Source organism: Diabrotica virgifera, chromosome 2 (genome assembly GCF_917563875.1).
Source record: "Diabrotica virgifera virgifera chromosome 2, PGI_DIABVI_V3a".
Taxonomy (NCBI): Eukaryota; Metazoa; Arthropoda; class Insecta; order Coleoptera; family Chrysomelidae; genus Diabrotica; species Diabrotica virgifera.
Genome location: NC_065444.1, coordinates 81,496,704 through 81,516,429, shown reverse-complemented (window position 1 = coordinate 81,516,429; position 19,726 = coordinate 81,496,704). Strand labels below are relative to the sequence as shown.

The 19,726-nt window shown below is 35.1% G+C and overlaps 1 protein-coding gene across 1 annotated transcript in view; it reads right to left on the bottom strand.

Annotated features, from left to right (window-relative positions):
* The window catches only part of LOC126879535 (juvenile hormone esterase-like), a 68,950-nt gene that overhangs the window by 26,258 nt on the left and 22,966 nt on the right, over positions 1-19,726 (bottom strand). The window contains exons 2-6 of the mRNA XM_050642689.1: positions 14,990-15,127; positions 13,217-13,370; positions 12,936-13,127; positions 7,544-7,722; positions 6,917-7,052 (exon numbers count right to left, since the gene is read on the bottom strand). Of these exons, the coding sequence (XP_050498646.1) occupies positions 6,917-7,052; positions 7,544-7,722; positions 12,936-13,127; positions 13,217-13,370; positions 14,990-15,127 (799 nt within the window). The remainder of the gene's footprint in view (positions 1-6,916; positions 7,053-7,543; positions 7,723-12,935; positions 13,128-13,216; positions 13,371-14,989; positions 15,128-19,726) is intronic.

Here is a 19,726-nt window from a genome sequence, read left to right as displayed (position 1 = left end):
TACCCACCCTTGGGAGTACATGGAACCTAAAAAAGGTTGGGCATTTAAGGGTTAAGGCGCAGGCCTTAGGGGGGCGCAAAAAACTGATATTCTGGATAATTAGTCTACGAATAGGGGCGCACAGGGAATATTTGCATTGGGGCGCAGTCAGACTAGTTACGCCACTGCCTCTACTTTTAGCACTGATAAACGTACGGAACAAAATACCTTCACGGAGTCTATGTAATAACTTGCTAATGACATTATCCTCATGTCAAATTGATCCTAATTTTTAATTAAGTTTCCCCAATGTAAATTCCAATGAAATTTCAATTCATGAACTGCTATTCAGCATCTCAAACAAAAAAGACACAGCCCCTGGTATAGACAAAATAACATACTCAATGATTAAAAACCTTCCAGATATCGGTATTAAATTTTTGATGAATACTTATGTATAATGCTTCCCTTTTAGATGCATCCATCCCCGATATCAGGAAAACCCAGATAATTATATCGTTCTTAAAATTACAAAAAACCCAACCTTACCAGTTAGCTATAATAGACCTATAGCATTGATTATAAAGTACCCAGTTTATAATCTGGGCAGTTTATAACTGGGTAGTGTATAATCAATGCCTATATCTAAATAATAAAAAATCGGATTGGATGGATAGTAGAAAATATAAAAATCTATAACTTATTCCAAACTGGTTTTAGGAAAGGTATGGGTATAAACGATAACCTTGCATATCTTACATCCTATACTCAAGCAGCTTTTATAGAGAAAAATCAAGTGTTAGCAATTTTCCTTGACATTAAGGCTGCGTATGATCATGTGATCATTTTTCTATTCTGGAATTCAACATCCCCATAGATTTAATAAATCTAACATTTCAGTTCTTAAACAATAGAACAGTCTTCATCAACGACGACCAAGGAAACTTGATAGGACCAGCTCTGAAATCACAAAGTCCTATAATCTCAACGAAGACAAACAGTTTCCTGATTGGTAGTTTTAGGGTCTCTTCTGGTTTAATTCGCATGTGACCAATCAATTTCTACCTCATATCATTCAGCATATTGCAATGGCATAGGATGTGTATCGGCGTCTCTTCTTCCATTTTGCATTTTCTAAGCCATTCACCTTAGATATTTTGGCGTTTTCTTAAAAAGGCGGGTAGGATAGCTCAGGCAGTAGGATGTCTGATATCTAGGCCGCGGATTATATGTAAGTTACATATTTTTACATATTTTACATATTTATAGATTTTATGAAAAAATTGCATATTTAAGTGGTAAACACATATTTTTACATATTTTCCCCATTTTACTCTGCAATGAAAAACCCGAAAACCATTAAGATAAAAATTATGCAGGGCCTGTCCGTTTATTTCTAGGTACTGTTTACATGAGCTCTTAACAATTCTTAATCTCCGCAAATTGAGTTGACCGACTTAGATATGGGGTCTGGTATTAACCAGAAATAATCATAAAATGAACTATTATTTATTTTTCATTTTATAATTTGAATAGATTTACAGCTCCCGGAACGAATGTCAAAACAGCCAAATACACTGCAAATATAAAACGGATTGGAAATGGGGGAAAAAGTCAACAATCATTGAAAAATTGTTTTGATTCGGGTTCATTAAGCAACGATAAAATACAATTTAATTAAGATCTGTGCAGGGCAATGGTTGCTACGTTGCTACTAACATTCCATTACAAAAATTCTTCTTCTTCTTCTTGTGCCACTCCTATCAGAGACTGGAAATCATCAAGGCTACCCTGACCCTGTTTACAGCTGACCTAAAAAGTTCATTAGTGGTGCAGCCAAACCACTCTCTCAAATTCCGCAACCATTCCCGTTTTCCTTCTATTTTTCCTTGAATTACATTTTGAAGTAATGCATATTTATGACCTCTCATCAGGTGACACAAATATTCGAGTTATCTTCGTTTTATCGTTAACAAAATTTCTGGGTCTCTTCCTATCCTTCGTATTACTTCAAGGTTTGTGATTCTTTCAACCCAACTTATCTTCATCATTCGACGGTAACACCACATCTCGAAATTTTAAATATTTTTTATGTTGTTCTGTTTGAGAGTCCAGGCCTCTACACCGTATAATAGCGTGTTAAATACGTAGCCTCTTAGCATTCTTAATCGTAGAGTGATGCTTATATCTCTGTTGCAGAAGAATTTTCTCATCTTTATGAAGGTGGCCCTGGCAATTTCGGTACGTCTTTTTATTTCTTTGTTTTGGTTTTCAGTTTCGTTTATTAAAGTTCCCAAGTATTTGTACCTTGATACTTTTTCAATTTGAATGCCGCTTATACTAATATGTGATGGTTGTGTCATAATTTTACTGAAGACCATATACTTGGTTTGTTTTTATATTAATGTTTATGCCATAATTGATTCAAGCAATATTTATGTTTGTAAGTAATCGTTGTAATTCTTCTACTGTTCTTGCAACTAGTACAGTGTCGTCCGCGTATCGAATACTATTTACAACCTCTCCATTGATTACGATTCCTTCATTTGCTTGCAAACGGGCTTCCTGGCAGATGCTTTCACTATATACATAAAATAGCAGTGGTGACAAAATACATCACTGTCGTACTCCTGTACGTATTTCTATTGCTTTTGATATCTCATTTTCTATTTTTATGTTAGCTTTCTGATTCCAATGTAAGTTGAGAATTATTCGCAGATCTTTATTATCTATGTCTTTTCTTTCAAGAATGTCTCTTAGCCTATCGTGGCGTACTCTGTCAAACGCTTTTTCAAAATGGATAAAACATGCATGTACTTCTTGATTAACGTCTAGGCATCTTTATGTAAGAACATTCAAACCGCAGAGAGCTTCTCGAGTACCTAGTCCTTTTCTGAACCCCATCTGTGTATTACTAATATCTGACTCCAACTTTTGATAAACTCGGTTGTGGATGATTTTTAGAAATATGTTTACTAGATGGCTCATTAAAGATATTGATCGATGTTCTGAACATTCTTTTGCATTGGATTCCTTTGGCAGTGCAACGAATGTAGATAACAGCCACTCTTGAAGTATAATACCAGTATTGTATACTGTGTTAAATAAGTACAATATTATACCTATTGATTCATCATTTAAGAGCTTTAGTAATTCAGTAGAAACCTCATCGGGTCCATTTGCCTTTCCAGTTTTAGAATTTCTAAGTGCCATTTCTACTTCACATTTTAGGATTTCAGGTCCCGTTTCACCATTTACCTGGACAATGTTATTTCTGTTGCCCTCAAACAATTCTCTTATGTATCCACTCCATCTATTAATTTTTTTCTGTTAAGTCTATAAAAATATTTCCGTCTTTGTCCTTAAGCAGACTTATTTGATGTCTTCTTTGGGTTCCTGTAATTTCTTTTTCTTTTTGATGTATATTTAATGTGTCATACTTTCTTTCATAGTTTTCCAGTTCTACACATTGTTTGTAGATTCATTGGCTTTCTTTATTAGTTGCTGTATGTTTTTATCAACATCTCTGTATTTTTCTGCATTGTTCTTTAATTTGCGTCTTTCATCCATTAGTTCTAGTATGTCTGGTGTCATCCACACCTTATGTTTCTTTGTAGATTTGGTTAGGTGTTTCTTTCCCGTAGTTCTTATTATAGTGTTTATATACTTCAGTTTTTCATCTATGTTGTCTGTTCTGCGGATTTGGTTTTCTGCTGTACTGAGGCTGGTGTTGATTTCTTCTCGCACTGTTTCTCGTCGGTGTTCACTTTTAAGCTGGCTTAAGTCTAACGCTGGGATGATGGTTTTTCTCATTTTTTTTTTGATCTAGCTTCTAACACAGATACTACTGGATTAAGTTTTAGTAGATTTCACGGCATTACGGTATCTTTTTGTCACCATTATGTAATCTATTTGGTTTCTGATTACTTTTTCTTGTGTGCGTTGTGGTGACGTCCACGTATACAGTCGCCTTGGGGGTAATTTAAAGAATGTATTACAAAAATTGAATAACGTTAATCTAAGATTGTTTTTGAAAAAATATTGCAAATTTAATATCCCGCATGAATACACGTTGAGGAAATCAAGTGTCGAATCTATATTCTATAAATCAACAATGATCCAAATATGGGAAGTAATACATATATGTGATAATTACTTTTATGTTATACGAGTATTGTGGATGATACTACAGACGCCTGTGAAAGATATATTGTTCATTTGCTAATTGGAGCACTAGAGGAACATGGTTCAGGAAAACAATTTTTAGTATCTTCAAAACAACTTAAAAACCCAACAATTTGACTGGTACACGATGCATTTAAGACACTTTGATAAACTTCTTTTTGCCAGATGCCATTCCATTAAATAAATTTTTGATTTTCTTATCGGATTCTGCCCCATATATGGTTAAGGTGGAGCAAAGTTTAAAAATTATTCACGAGAATATTTTTCATGTTATAGTCGAATCCGCTTATTAGAATACTGGTTATAGGAATATCCCGGATTAAGTAATAGAAATTTAAGGTCCCGAAACGTTTCTACTAGCTAACAATGATCGGTTATTAGAATATTCCCGCTAAAGGAATACTTTTCCTTGGCACGAAAGCTATTCTAATAAGCGGGTTTGACCGTACTCGTTTAACTGATGCAGTTAACAGATATTATGAGAGCACAATTTCCTCTTGTGAACGAATTAATTAGCTCATTTTAACTCATTTAGCTGTTTTAACTCATTTTATATAATTATTGCTTTAATTTATTTATTACATATTTTCGACGAATGTTTACATATATTTTAAAAAATCTTTACATATATATGTACATATTTTCATATATTTTCATACATATAAACCGCCCTTTGCAGAAAGCCAGGTATGGAATTCAAGCACCGGTGAAAACCTCTAGACATTTGTAAATATCTGCGATTTTTTTTAATATGCTTGATTATTTTCTTAGTCTGGAGTTACCTTTGACATTTACCTATTTATTTCGATGTTTTCTTATTAGCCACTTTTGAACCTCGTTTTTCGTTTTTTGCAGAATCATTTAGGATGACATAGACAATCGTTCTGCGCCTACAAAAGCTTTTCTCGAGCCTTGTTTTGCCAACATTGCTGCTCATTTATTACCATACACCCCTTCATGACCCGGAGCTCATATTAAAAACACTATATTCTTATTTTCTAGGTTGTTGACGGGATATTTGTAGTTTCTCGCTAGGTTTGATTTGATAAGTGGTTTCTTTACTGCTAGAATGGTCGTTTGGCTATAATGTATAAATGGTCATACCCTTTGTTCTAAGATCTCTATGTCGCATTTGATTAATTAAAACCACCAAAAAAAACTTGAGCCTATAACACAGTTGTACCTCATCCAGGTTTTAAGATTTATCAGAATTACATTTTGATTTTTGCAGAATCTTTTAAGAACAAACACCTAAGACAAGACACAAAAGCAAGAATCTATAAAGCAGTAATTAGACCTATATTGACATATATACGGTGGATACAAGACCTGATACATCTAAAACGAGACGACTACTAGAAACAACAGATACGAAAATACTTCGACGAATATCAGGGAAAAGTCTGTTGGATAGGGAGATTAGCGAAAAAATAAGAAGAGCATGCAATGTAGAAGACATAAATGGATGGGTGACAAAACTATATTTGATATATGCTTACAGCATATATCAAAAAATATAATTTAATTTCCCCTCACCAATTTGGTTTTAAGCAAAATACTTCCACGCAAGATGCCATTTTGAATTTAACATCCAAAGCATATGAAGCACTTAACAAAAATAAAGTTTTCTTATGCGTATTTCTTGATTTGGCCAAAGCTTTTGACACTGTTAGTCACAATAACCTCTTACAAACCTTAGAGAAAATTGGTATGAGACAACTGTTTACAATTATTTAGAAGTTACCTCTCTGAGAGACAACAGGTAGTAAGGGTCTCCGAAGTAAAAAGCGGACAAAGAGGTATAACATATGGAGTGCCACAGGGAACAGTATTAGGTCCTGTCCTCTTTAATCTATATATAAATGGATTATTTTCATTACAGATTACAGGGCATATAATTGGGTTTGCTGATGATACTGCTATTATATATGATGCTGAGAATTGGTATGAATTAAAAACAGAAGCAGAATGTGATCTACAACTAATAAAAGAATGGTTTGACTACAAAATACTAACAATCAATTTTAAGAAAACTCTTTATCTACCAATATTTAACTCTAACTTGACTACTGATCTTTTCAAACCCCTTCAAATATCACATAATAAATAAAATTTTTATAATAAACCCGTAACAAATGTTAAATATCTAGGAGCTTTTATAGATACACATCTAAAATGGGACTTTCACATTAAATATATCATTAAAAAGCTAAAATATTGTACCTATTATTGTGGAATAAATTATTATTTTTATTATTAAAACGGAAACAGGAGTGGAATGAACACATTAGTAGAGAGGCAGAGAATAATTTAGTACGAATAGCACGAGATAAGTCACCAAATGAACAAAGAAGTATTGGCAGACCAAGAAAAAAAATGTGCGATAATTTAAACAATTTAGTAGGCTAATATTGAAGAAGAAACTGGCTTTAAAGCATATATACAAGTAAGAAGAAGAAGAAGAAGAAGAAGAAGAAGAAGAAATTTTGTGCAAAAACTTCTGATTCAGTACCATGGTCAATTTTATATCCAATAATAAACTTATGTTGATCTTCTCAGTAAGTGAAAATTAGTTCTGGCCTCATCAGATCTGAGTGATAGAAAAAAATATCTTTAATAAACTATTTTTTAATATAGTACTGGCATGAAAAGGAGTAAGAAGCTGTTGTCACGTAGTTTTACTTCATGTGGCTTGGAGAAGTACCCTTCTGATATACGCTTTGCAGTTAACATGCTAAACCAGTGGTCTTACCTTGAGGTGCAGTTTCTTCTGAATTGAAACCAATAAGAACTGGTACCTTTTTATAGTTTCCACTTAAAAATGCTTCAAAACCACCATATGAAAACGGTCCTTCTGCTTCGGTGGATACTCCACTTGTAGGTCGGGCCTGTAAATGAGAAAGAAGAACATCATGCACGAAGTGTCTAAGATAATATTACGGAAAAATTGGGTACGTTTTTATTCAGAGCTGCTATCAATTATAGTCACCATAGAGAATATGGTAGTCAACATTATATTATACAACAATCGATAACGATCATGAGACCAGAAAAAGAAGAAGATTAAAACTTGAGGGACAAACATATTCAACAAAATTACAGTCGGAAAAAAATAATGAATACCCATGAACGATCACATCAATCACTTATTTTGTATTTGCTGTCTTTTTCTATAAATAACAAACGTTTGTTATAGAAAAAGATAGCAAATAGAAAATAAGTGATTGGTGTGATCGCTCATTGGTATTCTTTCATTTTTCCGACTGTACTTCCCTTAAAAACAAAATTGTCATTTCTCTGTGACTTTTCATATTGTCTACGGGAATAGATTAAGGCTGGGAGGTTCTTAAATTATCAAATTGTATAATTCAGTACTTACGTATAGAATATCTCGAGCCTTTGCTTTTTGTAGCACTTTTAACAATTCCTTTGTATCTTTAGTAGCAAAGTGAGAATCCACCGCCCTACCAAGTGCTAAGGCCGAGCTGGTTTCATCTTCCTGTGTGAGCCAACCTGAGACTGGGCTTCCGCTTTGCATTATTGCAGCATGGAACAATTCTGTGGACAAAATAAGCGAGATAATTTAAAACCAGAACACAACATTCTCTCTTGTTCTACCATTCTAACTTTTCCCATTAGACCAGGGAGCATCTGTAAAAATATTAGTACATTTAGACGTTCAGATGTGACTCAATTTTTTTGCAGAAATTGCTTAAAAAGAACTCAAGTTATAATATTTGAGTATCCTCCCTCTCAAAAATGTCCGGAACATTATTTAAATAATCAAAATTTCAAAAAATGAAGGGAAAATTCGATTTTTTTCTTCGTTTTTTGATTATAACTTTAACAAGTATTCATTTCCCGAGAAAAGTTGTATCAGTATAAAAGTTGCGTAATTAAATTTCCTATAATATAGAATTGGTTAAAAATTTTAAAAGTAGTCACCCTTGCTGCAAAATAGCAATAATTGCGAAAAAACCATACAAAAACAAGTATTCGCATTTTACGTTTTTCAACCATTTATGCTACACTTAGGACCTTCATATTTCACGTAAAAAAACGTTGTGATACACTAAAACAATACTGTAAATTTCATTAAGATCGGTTAAATATATTTTGCAACATAAGTTTTGCAATCCAGCTTTCTAAAAGAAATTCATTTTTTCAAAATGTTACAGGACTGAGTAATGTAAAGCGGATAGCAAGTTAAAATTTGTGTACTGTGTACTGTACCTTTGATTTGCAATTTGCAAAATTAAAATCGATTAACTACCACGGTGTCAGGAATTTTTTTAAATAAACATTATTTATTGGTGCTACGCGCAGGACAGCGGATATTTTGCTCTGATTGGGCATTCCAATGACCTTTGATAATGATTGATACATTTTAATTTTTATTACATTTCGATATAAATAAATTTGTTTATTGCAAAATAAAAACAAATACTCTATCCTTTGAAATAATACTTTTTTAGCAAAAACTTTCTTTTTTCATATATTTTAACTTAGAGAATAAAAGTTTATTATCTACGACTGATACATAATATATGTATTATACTTGCAATATAATGCCATATAATAATCCCTTAGGGATTAATAATGCGGGATTAATAGCTATTAATCCCTCTGGCACAACAATCACAAAATTCACCACGGAAACAAAATAATCAACCTCAAAAAGTGTCACTGTCAAACGAATAGTATATTTGACAGTTTGTGTTGAGATGGACGAAAATGAAGAATCTTTTAATTGTACACCACCAGAAATTGTAGAACTAGCTACAGCAACAGCATCTACCTTAATACCTTATGTAAATATTTGTATTAAAAACTCTACTAAAGTTAATGATGATTTTCAACCAATTCAGTTTATTAATTGTACTATTACTAATTTTAATGTTTTTAACAAATAAAGTTGTTCATTAAAAATCTTAAATTAATTAATTTGTCGTAGATAAAGTAGAGTATACTACTCGCAATAATGGCTCTCATTCCCTCGGAATGTTACTCCCTCGCCGCTAACGCGGCTCGGTTCGTAAATATTCCTCGGGAATAATAGCCATCATTATTGACTCGTGGTATAATCTACTATTATTTTTAAACATATGCAATTGTTTAAACAATATTTCACAACCAATAATAAAATTAGATTGATTTTTTTGGAATTATAAAATATTAAAATACAACAAAATATAGAGTAAGAAAATAATATATTAGATAAAGATTGGAAGAAATTGTGGTGGAAATCAACTTGTGTGAATCGAACACCGCTGTCCTGCGCGTAGCACCAAAAATTAATTTTTATTTAAAAAATTTCCTGACGCCGTGGTAATTATTCGATTTTAATTTTGCAAATCGCAAATGAAAGGTACAGTACACTTCTATAAGCAAAAAAATCAACTTGCTATCTGCTTTATTTTCAGTCCTGCAACATTTTAATAAAATTAATTTTTTTGCGAAAGCTGGATTGCAAAATTTATTTTGCAATATCTAGTAAAATAATATTTAGTTATGAAGGTCTTAAATTTAGCATAAATGGTTGAAAAACGTAAAATGCGAATACTTGTTTTTGTATGGTTTTTTTCGCAATTGGGTGACTATTTTTTAAATTTTTTACCAAACCTTTATTGTAGGAAATTTAATTACGCAACTTTTATGTTAGTACAACTTTTCTCAGAAATTAACAGTTTTAAAGTTATAACCAAGAAACCAATAAAAAAAATCGAATTTTTCCTTCATATTTTGACATTTTGATTATTTAAACAATGTTTCGGCTCATTTTGAGTGGGAGGATAACTCAAATATTACTATTTTTAAGTTATTTTCAAGCAATTTCTGCAAAAAAATTGAGTCACCTTTCAACGTTCATCTCAAAACAGATGCGCCCTGGATTACATGCGTCACGATTCATTTTCAAAAAATTTAAGTCAAAACATGAAGTGAAACGAACGTCAATACATTGGCGTACATTTCACTGTATGCTTTGATTTAATTTGTTTGAAAATTTTTTGCTCAATTAGAAATCCAATGAAATCAATTAATTTGTGGTCATCTGATTGAATACAACCAATAAAACCAACATTATACTGAAAACAGATAGTCCTGTCGCCAGGGGGGGTACAACGGCCTCCTTAATTCAGATGGACTTACCCAAGTTTTTTTTATGTATTTTGACCCGTGGAACACGAATTTTCTGGGTAACAGTTGATCCGGATGTCGATAAGATTGTTATAAACAAAGAACTTGAGGAATTACATAGCAGCGATTTTTCGCAAAACCAAATATTTTTTTGTATTTTTTGGGTGATTCTCAGCAAAAAATGGTCTTACAAGTTTTTTTGTAGGACGCGTAGTTTTCGAGATAAACGCGGTTAAACTTTAAAAAAATCGAAAAAGTGCAATTTTTGAAACGGAATAACTTTTGATTAAAAAATAAAGTAGCAATTCTGATTACTGCATTTGAAAGTTCAAGTCAAATTCTATCGGTTTTGATTTTGCTAAAAAATCGGTTTGCATTGCTAAAAAATAAGTTTTTATTTGTTAAACAAAGGTATAAACACATAGTGTTTCCCGGGCCCAATGCATGCGTTTTAATGGACGTAATGTACGTAGAAATTCTGTATGCGCGCCTAATCGTTCGATTTCAAATTAGAAATGCATTGAAAACATCATTCAATCACTATGTGTTGATAGCTTTGTTTAACAATAAAAAAACTAATTTCTAGCAATGAAAATAATCAAAACCGATAGAATTTTACTTGAACTTTCAAATGCGGTAAGCAGAATTGCTATTTTATTTTTCAATCAAAAGTTATTCGGGTTCAAAAATTGCAATTTTTCGATTTTTTGAAAGTTCAACCCCGTTTATGCCAAAAACTATGCATCCTACCAAAAAACTTGTAAAATAATTTTTTGCTTAGAATGACCCAAAGAATACAAAAACATGTTTTGTTTTGCGAAAAATTGCTGTTATGTGATTCCTCGAGTTCTTTGTTTATAACAATCTTATCGACATCCGGATCGACTGTTACCCAAAAAATTCGTGTTCTACGGGTCAAAATACATAAAGAAAACTTGGGTAAGTCCATCTGAATTAAGGAGGCCGTTGTACCCCTACTGGCGACAGGACTAAGATCCCATGGGCTGTTTTCACTCAATCATGTAGCTATGGATACCTACATTTCGTTTCATTTCGATTTTGACATTTCAAATATTCAATATTTCAAAATGTCACGGTTTGGATGTAATACATAAAAATTATTTATAATAAAACATCATAATAAAATTATTAACAGCATGCGTAGTGGAAATACATCTTCATCAGTTATAGAAACTAACATGTCTGGATCTTCATTAAATTTTTCTAATTGTTCCTTTGTTAATTGCACATTTAAATAAATTGTTTCTGCTCTGTATTTTTTTTTTCATAACCAGCAAAAAATTTTCTATCCGAATAACCCTCGAACATTGATAAATGCTCAAAAATTTTTTAACAACTGTCTCAAGCTTGTTGCTTACAGGCAACAGACCTCCGCCTACGGCGTCGGTCTGTTTCCAAGCAACAAGCTTTCGAAATCTGTTATAAAATTTTTTCGAACAATTATCAATGTCCTTGGGTTATTACTACTGAAAATAAATTGTGACGCATGGGCAAAGATAAAACGGAACAACTATATAAACAATTTTTACAGTATTTTTAGATTGAATTTTTGTTTTTACATGTCGGGGGCCCCTTTATGTCGGGGGCCCCGTATAATTGACACCGCTGATAGGGTGATAGCTATGCCCCTGACCATACATGCAATTTTAATCACAAAACACTTTTTTCTTGGCTAATAATAATTTAGAAACTTATTGATTTTCTAAATTACTAGGCTTCTATAATAGGGCTTTTCATCGATTGTCATTTGTTTCGAGCTTCTGTCATATATTGTATAATCTGTGTATATTAATATTACCCACAGATTATACCACCTATGACAGAAGCTCGAAACAAATGACTGTTGTTGAAAAGCCCTATAAGACAGATACATATCTGTTTATTGCGTAATTAACTTCTAAAATACTGTACACAGATGATACAAAAATGACAAAAGTGTGACTATGTGCTGAGCCACTACAGGGTAGTTGCGTCGTTATTGAAATAAGCACCATTTTAGATATTGTTTTAGATTAATAATGACGCAACTGTAAATAGGGTTGAAAATGGGGAGACTATATTAAGATAATGAAATTTGGACCAATAGGGATGAAAATAAAAGCCATTGCTGTAAGAATAATTAACGGCATACTAAATATTTAAAAATAGTTTTTTTGTACAGAAAAATTTTCAGATTAAGAATGACGCAACTGTAGATAGAAATCACAATTTTAATTTTAGATAAATAATGACGCAACTGTAAAAAGGGTTGAAAATGGGAGATTAAATTAAGATAATGAAATTCGAACCAACAGGATAAAAATAAAAGTCATCATTGTAAGAATAAACACCATCCCGATGCTCCTGGGCGATTACTCCTCATTTAATCACTATTTCAAATATTTAAAAATCGTTTTTTTGTTCTACTAAAAAATTTGGCTTCCTGCAGTTACGTCATTATTATTCCGGACCGGCGATATAAGATACCTACCTTTATAAGGAAAAGGAGAAATTAATTAGGTTTAGTTATTCCTAAAACTAAAAACTCATTGTTTTCAAAATAAGTTTAAAATTTCAATCGCATTCTGATGCTTCTTTGCTAGTATTTATTCGTATAAAATCTGGATACTTACGTTTGTCATTCTCCCACGGTCCTGTAAGATGATATCCAACTGATATAGATCCTGCACTTTGACCAGCTATAGTTACATGATCGGGATTTCCGCCAAACAAATGAATATTTTTATTCACCCATTCCATAGCCAACTTCTGATCTTTAAGTCCAAGATTTAAGGGAATAACTCCATCGTTAGTGCCAACAAATCCTAGAATTTTTTTTTAGAGTCAGAAATAAGATATTTTTAAATAAGCAGTAAGAGCAAATACTGAATATAAATTTATAAATAGTAATTACCGAAAGGACCAAGCCTGTAGTTGAAGCTCACAACGACAATTCCAGCATCCATTACATATTTTGGTCCAACGTACTCAAATGTGCCGCCTCCCAAGGCAAATGCTCCTCCGTGGATCCATAGCAAAACGGGAAGCCGTTTGTTGCTGCCTGGTTGCTATAAAATTTTACCTCTTTAGTAAACTACGCCACAAAATTAACGCACCTTAAATGTGCCATAAGTTTGAAACGCAAAACACGTCAAATAATAATTGCAGAGACAGACATTATGCCATATTTAAGCTTGGCGGGAAAGTCACCCTTTCACCTCCGGTATCATCCCTTATTTTTTTTAATTACTACCCCTTTTTTATTTCATATTTAGATTCTCCTCTTTGTACGTACTGATTTCAAAAACTTATAACACTTGATGCTTATGAGAAAAATAAATAAAAAAGCAAAAAAACTGGATTGAATAAATATTATTTTTTTTTTAATTTTCTAATATTTAGAGTGAACATTTGTTTCACTACTAAAAGTTTTAACAATAATTATTCAAAAATTTTAACAATAACCATTTAAGCTTTCAAAAGTCATTTTGAATAATTATTGTTAAAATGTTTGGTAGTGAAATGTTCATTCTAAATGTTTGTATATAATAAGATTGTTAAAAAAATCATTTTTTTTTCAATCCAGTTTTGTTGCTTTTGTATTTATTTTTCTCATAAACTAATCACTTTAAGCATCAAGTGTTATACATTTTTGAAATCAGTACAAAGAGGATAATACAAGTATAAAATAAAAAAGGGGTAGTAATTTAAAAAAATTAAGGGATGATACGGGAGTGAGAGGGTGCCTTTTCCGGCAAGCATAAATATGGCATAATGTCTTCCCCTTCAAGTTTTATTTGACGTGTTTTTGCGTTTTTTCTAAAAATCAGTAATTCAAAAGTTATTTAAGGTGGATAGTTTTATCTAAAGAGCACTGTCTAAATAGATTGTTTCTACGGACAATATTTTTAAAGTTATTCTAATTGTTTATAAACTACAAAATTTTAAAAATTTGGCATTAGGATTTTTGACTATATTAATTAAATTTTTTATCTTTTTTAATACGTTTTGATAATATCGCTCTTCTACTTTCATTTGGCATACTCAGAATTGCCCTATATTAATTATTTTCTGTCTTATGTTATTGTAAAATAAATGTCTCTAGAATAAACAAATAGAATAACTTTTAAGATTTGATCTAAATTAATTCTTCTGTCTTAGTTTTTGAGTATTTATTAAGGACCAAATACCCAACTTTGGCCGATATCCTAAAATTCTAAGTTAAATTTAATAAAAGTTAAATTAACAAATATCTATTTTCATAATAATTCATTTATTTTGCAATTTGCGAAGCAACAAATTGACTTTTAACATTCAAAAATCAATATTTTAAAGCTCTTTCAATGTTCTAATAAATCAAATTTTGTAATTTTATGTCAACTATTTAGCTAATGGGGTGCAGAAAATCGAAAAAATTGCTTCTTTTTCCACTAAATTGGTAATAATTGAAAAACGGACGCGAACTCTAGGCAGGCAACAGGTAGGTTTTCTTCCTATAGGTCTACAATAACTAAAAAAGTAATCACCTTCCTGGATATTTCAGTGTCCTGAGAAAATCATTATTTCTCTTGTTATATTATGCAAGAACAATTTAGATCTGATCTGATCAATTTAGATCTGATCTGATCAATTTAGATCTGATCTGATCAATTTAGATCTGATTTAGGTCTGAATAAAAAGTACTTACTTCTGGCGTGTAAACATTGATATATAGACAATCTTCACTTATTTCAAGGTTCTTATATAGTGGTATATCCTGAAAACAAATTTTGGTATTTCTAGTAGCATCAAGAACACCAGTCCAAGGCTTCGGTAGTTTGGGTAGCTGTAACAAAATATATTACTAAAATGTATGACAGATATGGTAAATGTATGACAGGTAGGGTAGATTGAATAAAGTTGTTCTAAGAACATGTATGGGATATAGAAAAAGCTTTGGCACTAAAAAGGAACTATTTACTATAAAGAGTGGCATAGAACGGTGTCGAGATTCTCCACGCAAGCAAGCAAGCAAGCAATTTGATTTAACCCGACCTGTGGGAATGTCCACCCTCTCGAAAGAGTACATTCGGGTGTAACAATTCATTGGGGCGAGGTGTTTTGACTCGAGTGTAAACAGGGATCACCCCACCTCGCCCCAATACCCCAGGCCATCCCTTTCCCCCCCATAGCACGCTGATGCGCGATGAGGGCACAACTATCGTAGCCAAATGCTCTTCACAATGGAATCCTGGGTAATAAGATTCCATGTGGTACCCTAATCGAATGCAAAAATCTTAGGCTCAGCGTGATGCGCTCTATGCCTTTATCGTCTTACTTACTTAACCGCGGTACTAAAAATTGCTTGCTTGGGCCCCAAGTCATCGTGCTGAGCCCTATTGGGCTCCGCCCAATGACTTGTTGCTCGAGTTTTTATGTGTTTTTTATGGTTTTTTATATTTTTTTGGGGGCTTACGCCTTTTTATTTTTTTATATATATTTTTTTGGGGGCCTGTGCCCTTCTATAATTTTCTAAAATTGTCTTACCTTGGAGGTGATCGTGGTGTTGGATCTCCGTATGTAACGCTATCTTCGGCACTTGTTTTGAGCTACGAACAGACTACTATCACTTTTCACTTTTGATCACTTCATTCCGCTATTTGCTGTTTCGGTCTTCTATGCTTCCATCGGTGGAACTCATCATACCTTAGCATCTCTCGCAGTATATGACTTGGGTGGTGCTCCAGTTCCGCGAATTTGACCCTTGCTTTGTCTGTCATGATTTCGGTGACTCTCACCTGTTGGAGTTCTCTGAACAGGAATCTTTCTGCGACGTATCTTGGGACTCTGGCGGCTTCTCTCAAGCTGCTGTTGTGGACCGCTTGGATCTTCTTTTTGTGGGTGTTACATGCTTGTCCCCATGCGAGAGATGCGTATGTTAATACCGGTAGTATAATACTGTTTATCAATCTTAACCTTGTTTTTAGTCTTAGTTTGCTTTTTCTGCCTGTAAGTCTTCTTAGTGTTGCTTTTGCTATGTTGGCCTTATGGACTGTGGCTTCTACGTGTTTTTGGAAGGTTAATCCTTTGTCCATGATGACTCCTAGGTATTTAGCTTCGTTTTTCCACTCGATGGGGGTGTTATGTACCGTCAGCTGTTCCTCTGGTTTTTGTCTTCCTTTCTTGTATAGAACCGCTTGTGTCTTTTCCGAGTTGATGGCTATCTTCCATTTTATACTCCATTCCTCTACTTCTTGTTGTGCTGTTTGCAGGTTGGTCACTGCTATATCTACATTTCTGTGTTTGGCCGCTATCGCTGTATCGTCGGCGTATAGGCTCATAAGGGTACCTGGTGTTCTAGGTACGTCAGCGGTGTATATCGTGTACAGCAGGGGTGACAGGACCGCTCCCTGGGGTACTCCAGCCTCCGGGTTCCCGAGTTCGGACAGGACTTGTCCTATCCGAACCCTGAAACTCCGGCCGCCCAAGTACGATGAGATTAGCCTCGTCATAGCCCCGCTGTACCCGTAGCCCCTCATTTTGTATAGAAGCCCCTTATGCCATACTCTGTCGAACGCTTTGCTTACGTCCAGGAACGCTGCTCCAGTGTACTGCCTGTCGTTGAATCCAGCTGCTATGTACTCGGTTAGTCTGAGTACTTGTAGCTCGCTGGAGTGCTCTGCTCTGAATCCGAATTGAGCTTCTGGGATAATGTTTAATCTATTTGTTTCCGCTTGCAGTCTGCTAAGAATGATTCTTTCCACTATCTTGCTGATCGCTGGAAGTAAGCTGATTGGCCTGTAGTTCTGCGGGAATGTGTGGTTCTTACCAGGTTTTGGGATCATAATGACATGGGCGATTTTCCACCTGTTCGGGAATGTCTTGGATCTTAGTATCGCGTTCACTATGTTTGTGAAGTACACTATAGCTTTTCTGGGCAAATACTTTAAGGCTCTGTTTGTTATTTCTTCTGGACCAGGTGCTTTTCTCGGTGAACTGTTTCGGATGTGTTCGTTGATTTCTTCCGGTGATGTTGGGGGAATGATGTCCTCTGGGTCTTCTGGTCCTTCTTCTTGTTCTTCGACTTCTTCCAGGAAGTCGTCGTCTTCGTCTTGGTGGTAGTTTAGGTCGCATTCTCTTTCGAGTGTAGCCCTCATCGCCTCTACTTTATCCTCTATGGTGTATACCATGCCGTCTCTTCCATGTAATGGGGGGATGGGTTTTCTGTCGCTTCTCAACATTTTTTGGAGCTTCCAAACGTTTTTCATGTTTGAGTCTAGTTCTTCCATCTCTTGTACAAAGTTGTCCCATTTTTTGCTGCGGTGGAGTTGTAGGGCCGTTTTGACCTCTCTGTTTAATGTATTTGCCCAGGTTTTGTCTACTCGATTTCTTGTTCTTCTGGCTATTTTTTTCGCTCTATTTTTTTCCCTTATCAGCTCTTGAGTTTTTTTGTGGTATGTCTTTGAACCTTCCCGTGTGGATCTCGACTTCTTCCTCTGTTGTGCTGTTTCTGATTGCCTCTTGGATGATGTTTTCAAGCTCTAGGACTTTTACTTCTATTTCTTCAGGGTTATTTATAACTGGCACTATGTTTATTCTTTCACTCACTAATCTTTTATAATTCGTCCACTTTGTTTTCTTTTTTGTTCTTTTCGGTGGGTTTGTCTCTTCCCATGTTCCAATTTCTAGAAGAATGGGGTTGTGGTCTGTTGATCCTTCGTCCAGCGTGATTAGTTCTGATTGTAGTCCTAGATTTTTAGCCACAACTATGTCGATATGGGTGGGAAGTCCATTTCCTGGGAAGTGTGTAGGTTCTTCTGGGCCCATCGCCACTGTATCTTCATTATTTTCTATATAGCTATTTAGTAGTCTTCCATTTCTGTTCGTAGCTCTATCGTTCCAGTTGGGGGATCTTGCATTCAGGTCTCCTATTATGATGGATGTTTCAGCGATGTTAAGGAACGCGTCTAGGTCATCGTCCAATAATGGGTGTTGCGGTCTTACGTAGGCTGATGTTATTCTGACTGCGCCTTGCCTCATTTTCATTTCGACTGTTGTTGCCTCCATGTTAACTAGTGGTGGAGTCGTGAATCTGGTGTGAGTGATTCCCTTCTTAACTAGGATGGCCGTTCCTCCTGATCTTCTATTGAGGTCGTTCCTATATACATCGTACCCAGGGAACTTTAGGTTGAAGTTGTTTGTTAGCTTGGTTTCCTGGATTGCTACGATGTCCATCTCATATCTATTGGCGATTTCATCCATGATGTTTTGGTTCGTTGATATACCGCCCGGATTCCAGGAGCCTATCCTCAAATATCCCCTATCTGTCAGCATTACTTCTGCGCTTCCCTGGTGCCTTGTATAACTTCTCTAACTACCCTAGTCACTATTCTGACTATGTAGTCTTCATCAGGGATCGCTGTTTGGTGTTGGTTGTTTTGCGTGGCCTGGGCGTAGGTGGTGCCGGTGGCTTGTGGTCTTCTTGCCTGTGGTTGTTGTTGCGGCCTCCTTGGTGGGGGTCTTCCCCACGTAGGGCATCTAGGGCATCCTCTGTAGCTGGCTGGATGGCTGCCTTTACAGTTGGCACATGTAGCTTTAACTTCTTTGGCCCTTTTGCACATCTTAGTGGGGTGATCCTCACCGCATTTGACACACCTGGGGTCCTTGTGGCACGCGTTCTGGGCGTGGTGGTAGCCTTGGCAGTTGAAACACTGCGTGGGTCCTGTCGCTTTTCGGAGATCCTCTACCACGACCTTCATGTGGCACAGGTTGGTTATGCGTCTCGCCGCCTCGACGTCCCCCTGATCCAGAGTTATGACGAACATAGGTAGCTGTCTTCTTGGGCCGGCTCTTGTTGACATATTCTTTGCTGCTTGGCAGTCAATGTTATATTGATCTGCCATGTCATTCTTGATCTCTTCCTCTTTGGTATTCGTTGGTAGCCCTCTTATTACCATTTTAGGTTTTACTTCTTCCTCGAATGGGAAGGCTATCCATTGTAGTCTCTTCTTGGGATCTTTTAGGGTCATGTTCTTTGCGTAATCCTCAATAATGTGGGTCATCTTTCGATAATCTTCCGGGCTTTTCGCCTGGATGAGGGTTTCCCTTCCGCTTCTGGAGATCTTATTTGTCGTGATTACGCCTTGTTTCTGGGCTATACTGAGGATAGCCCCTGTCTCGCTCACGCTCTGTAATTTAATTACAGGCGGCTTACGTTGACGGGTCACCTGTTGTTCAGGTAACGCGGCAGCTTCTTCTTGCTGGTTCGTCTCCATTTGGTTCGACTCTGAATCCTTGGGATGCCGTGCGGCAGGCGCATCTCCACCCGTGCTCGTAGATGGATGTATTGGTGGGGCATTTCCTCGGGGTAGGTTGAAGGAGTCTTCTGCTGGGGGTGAAGCAGCTCTCATGGCGTTTCTTGCTTGGTTTTCCCATGATGTCGTCT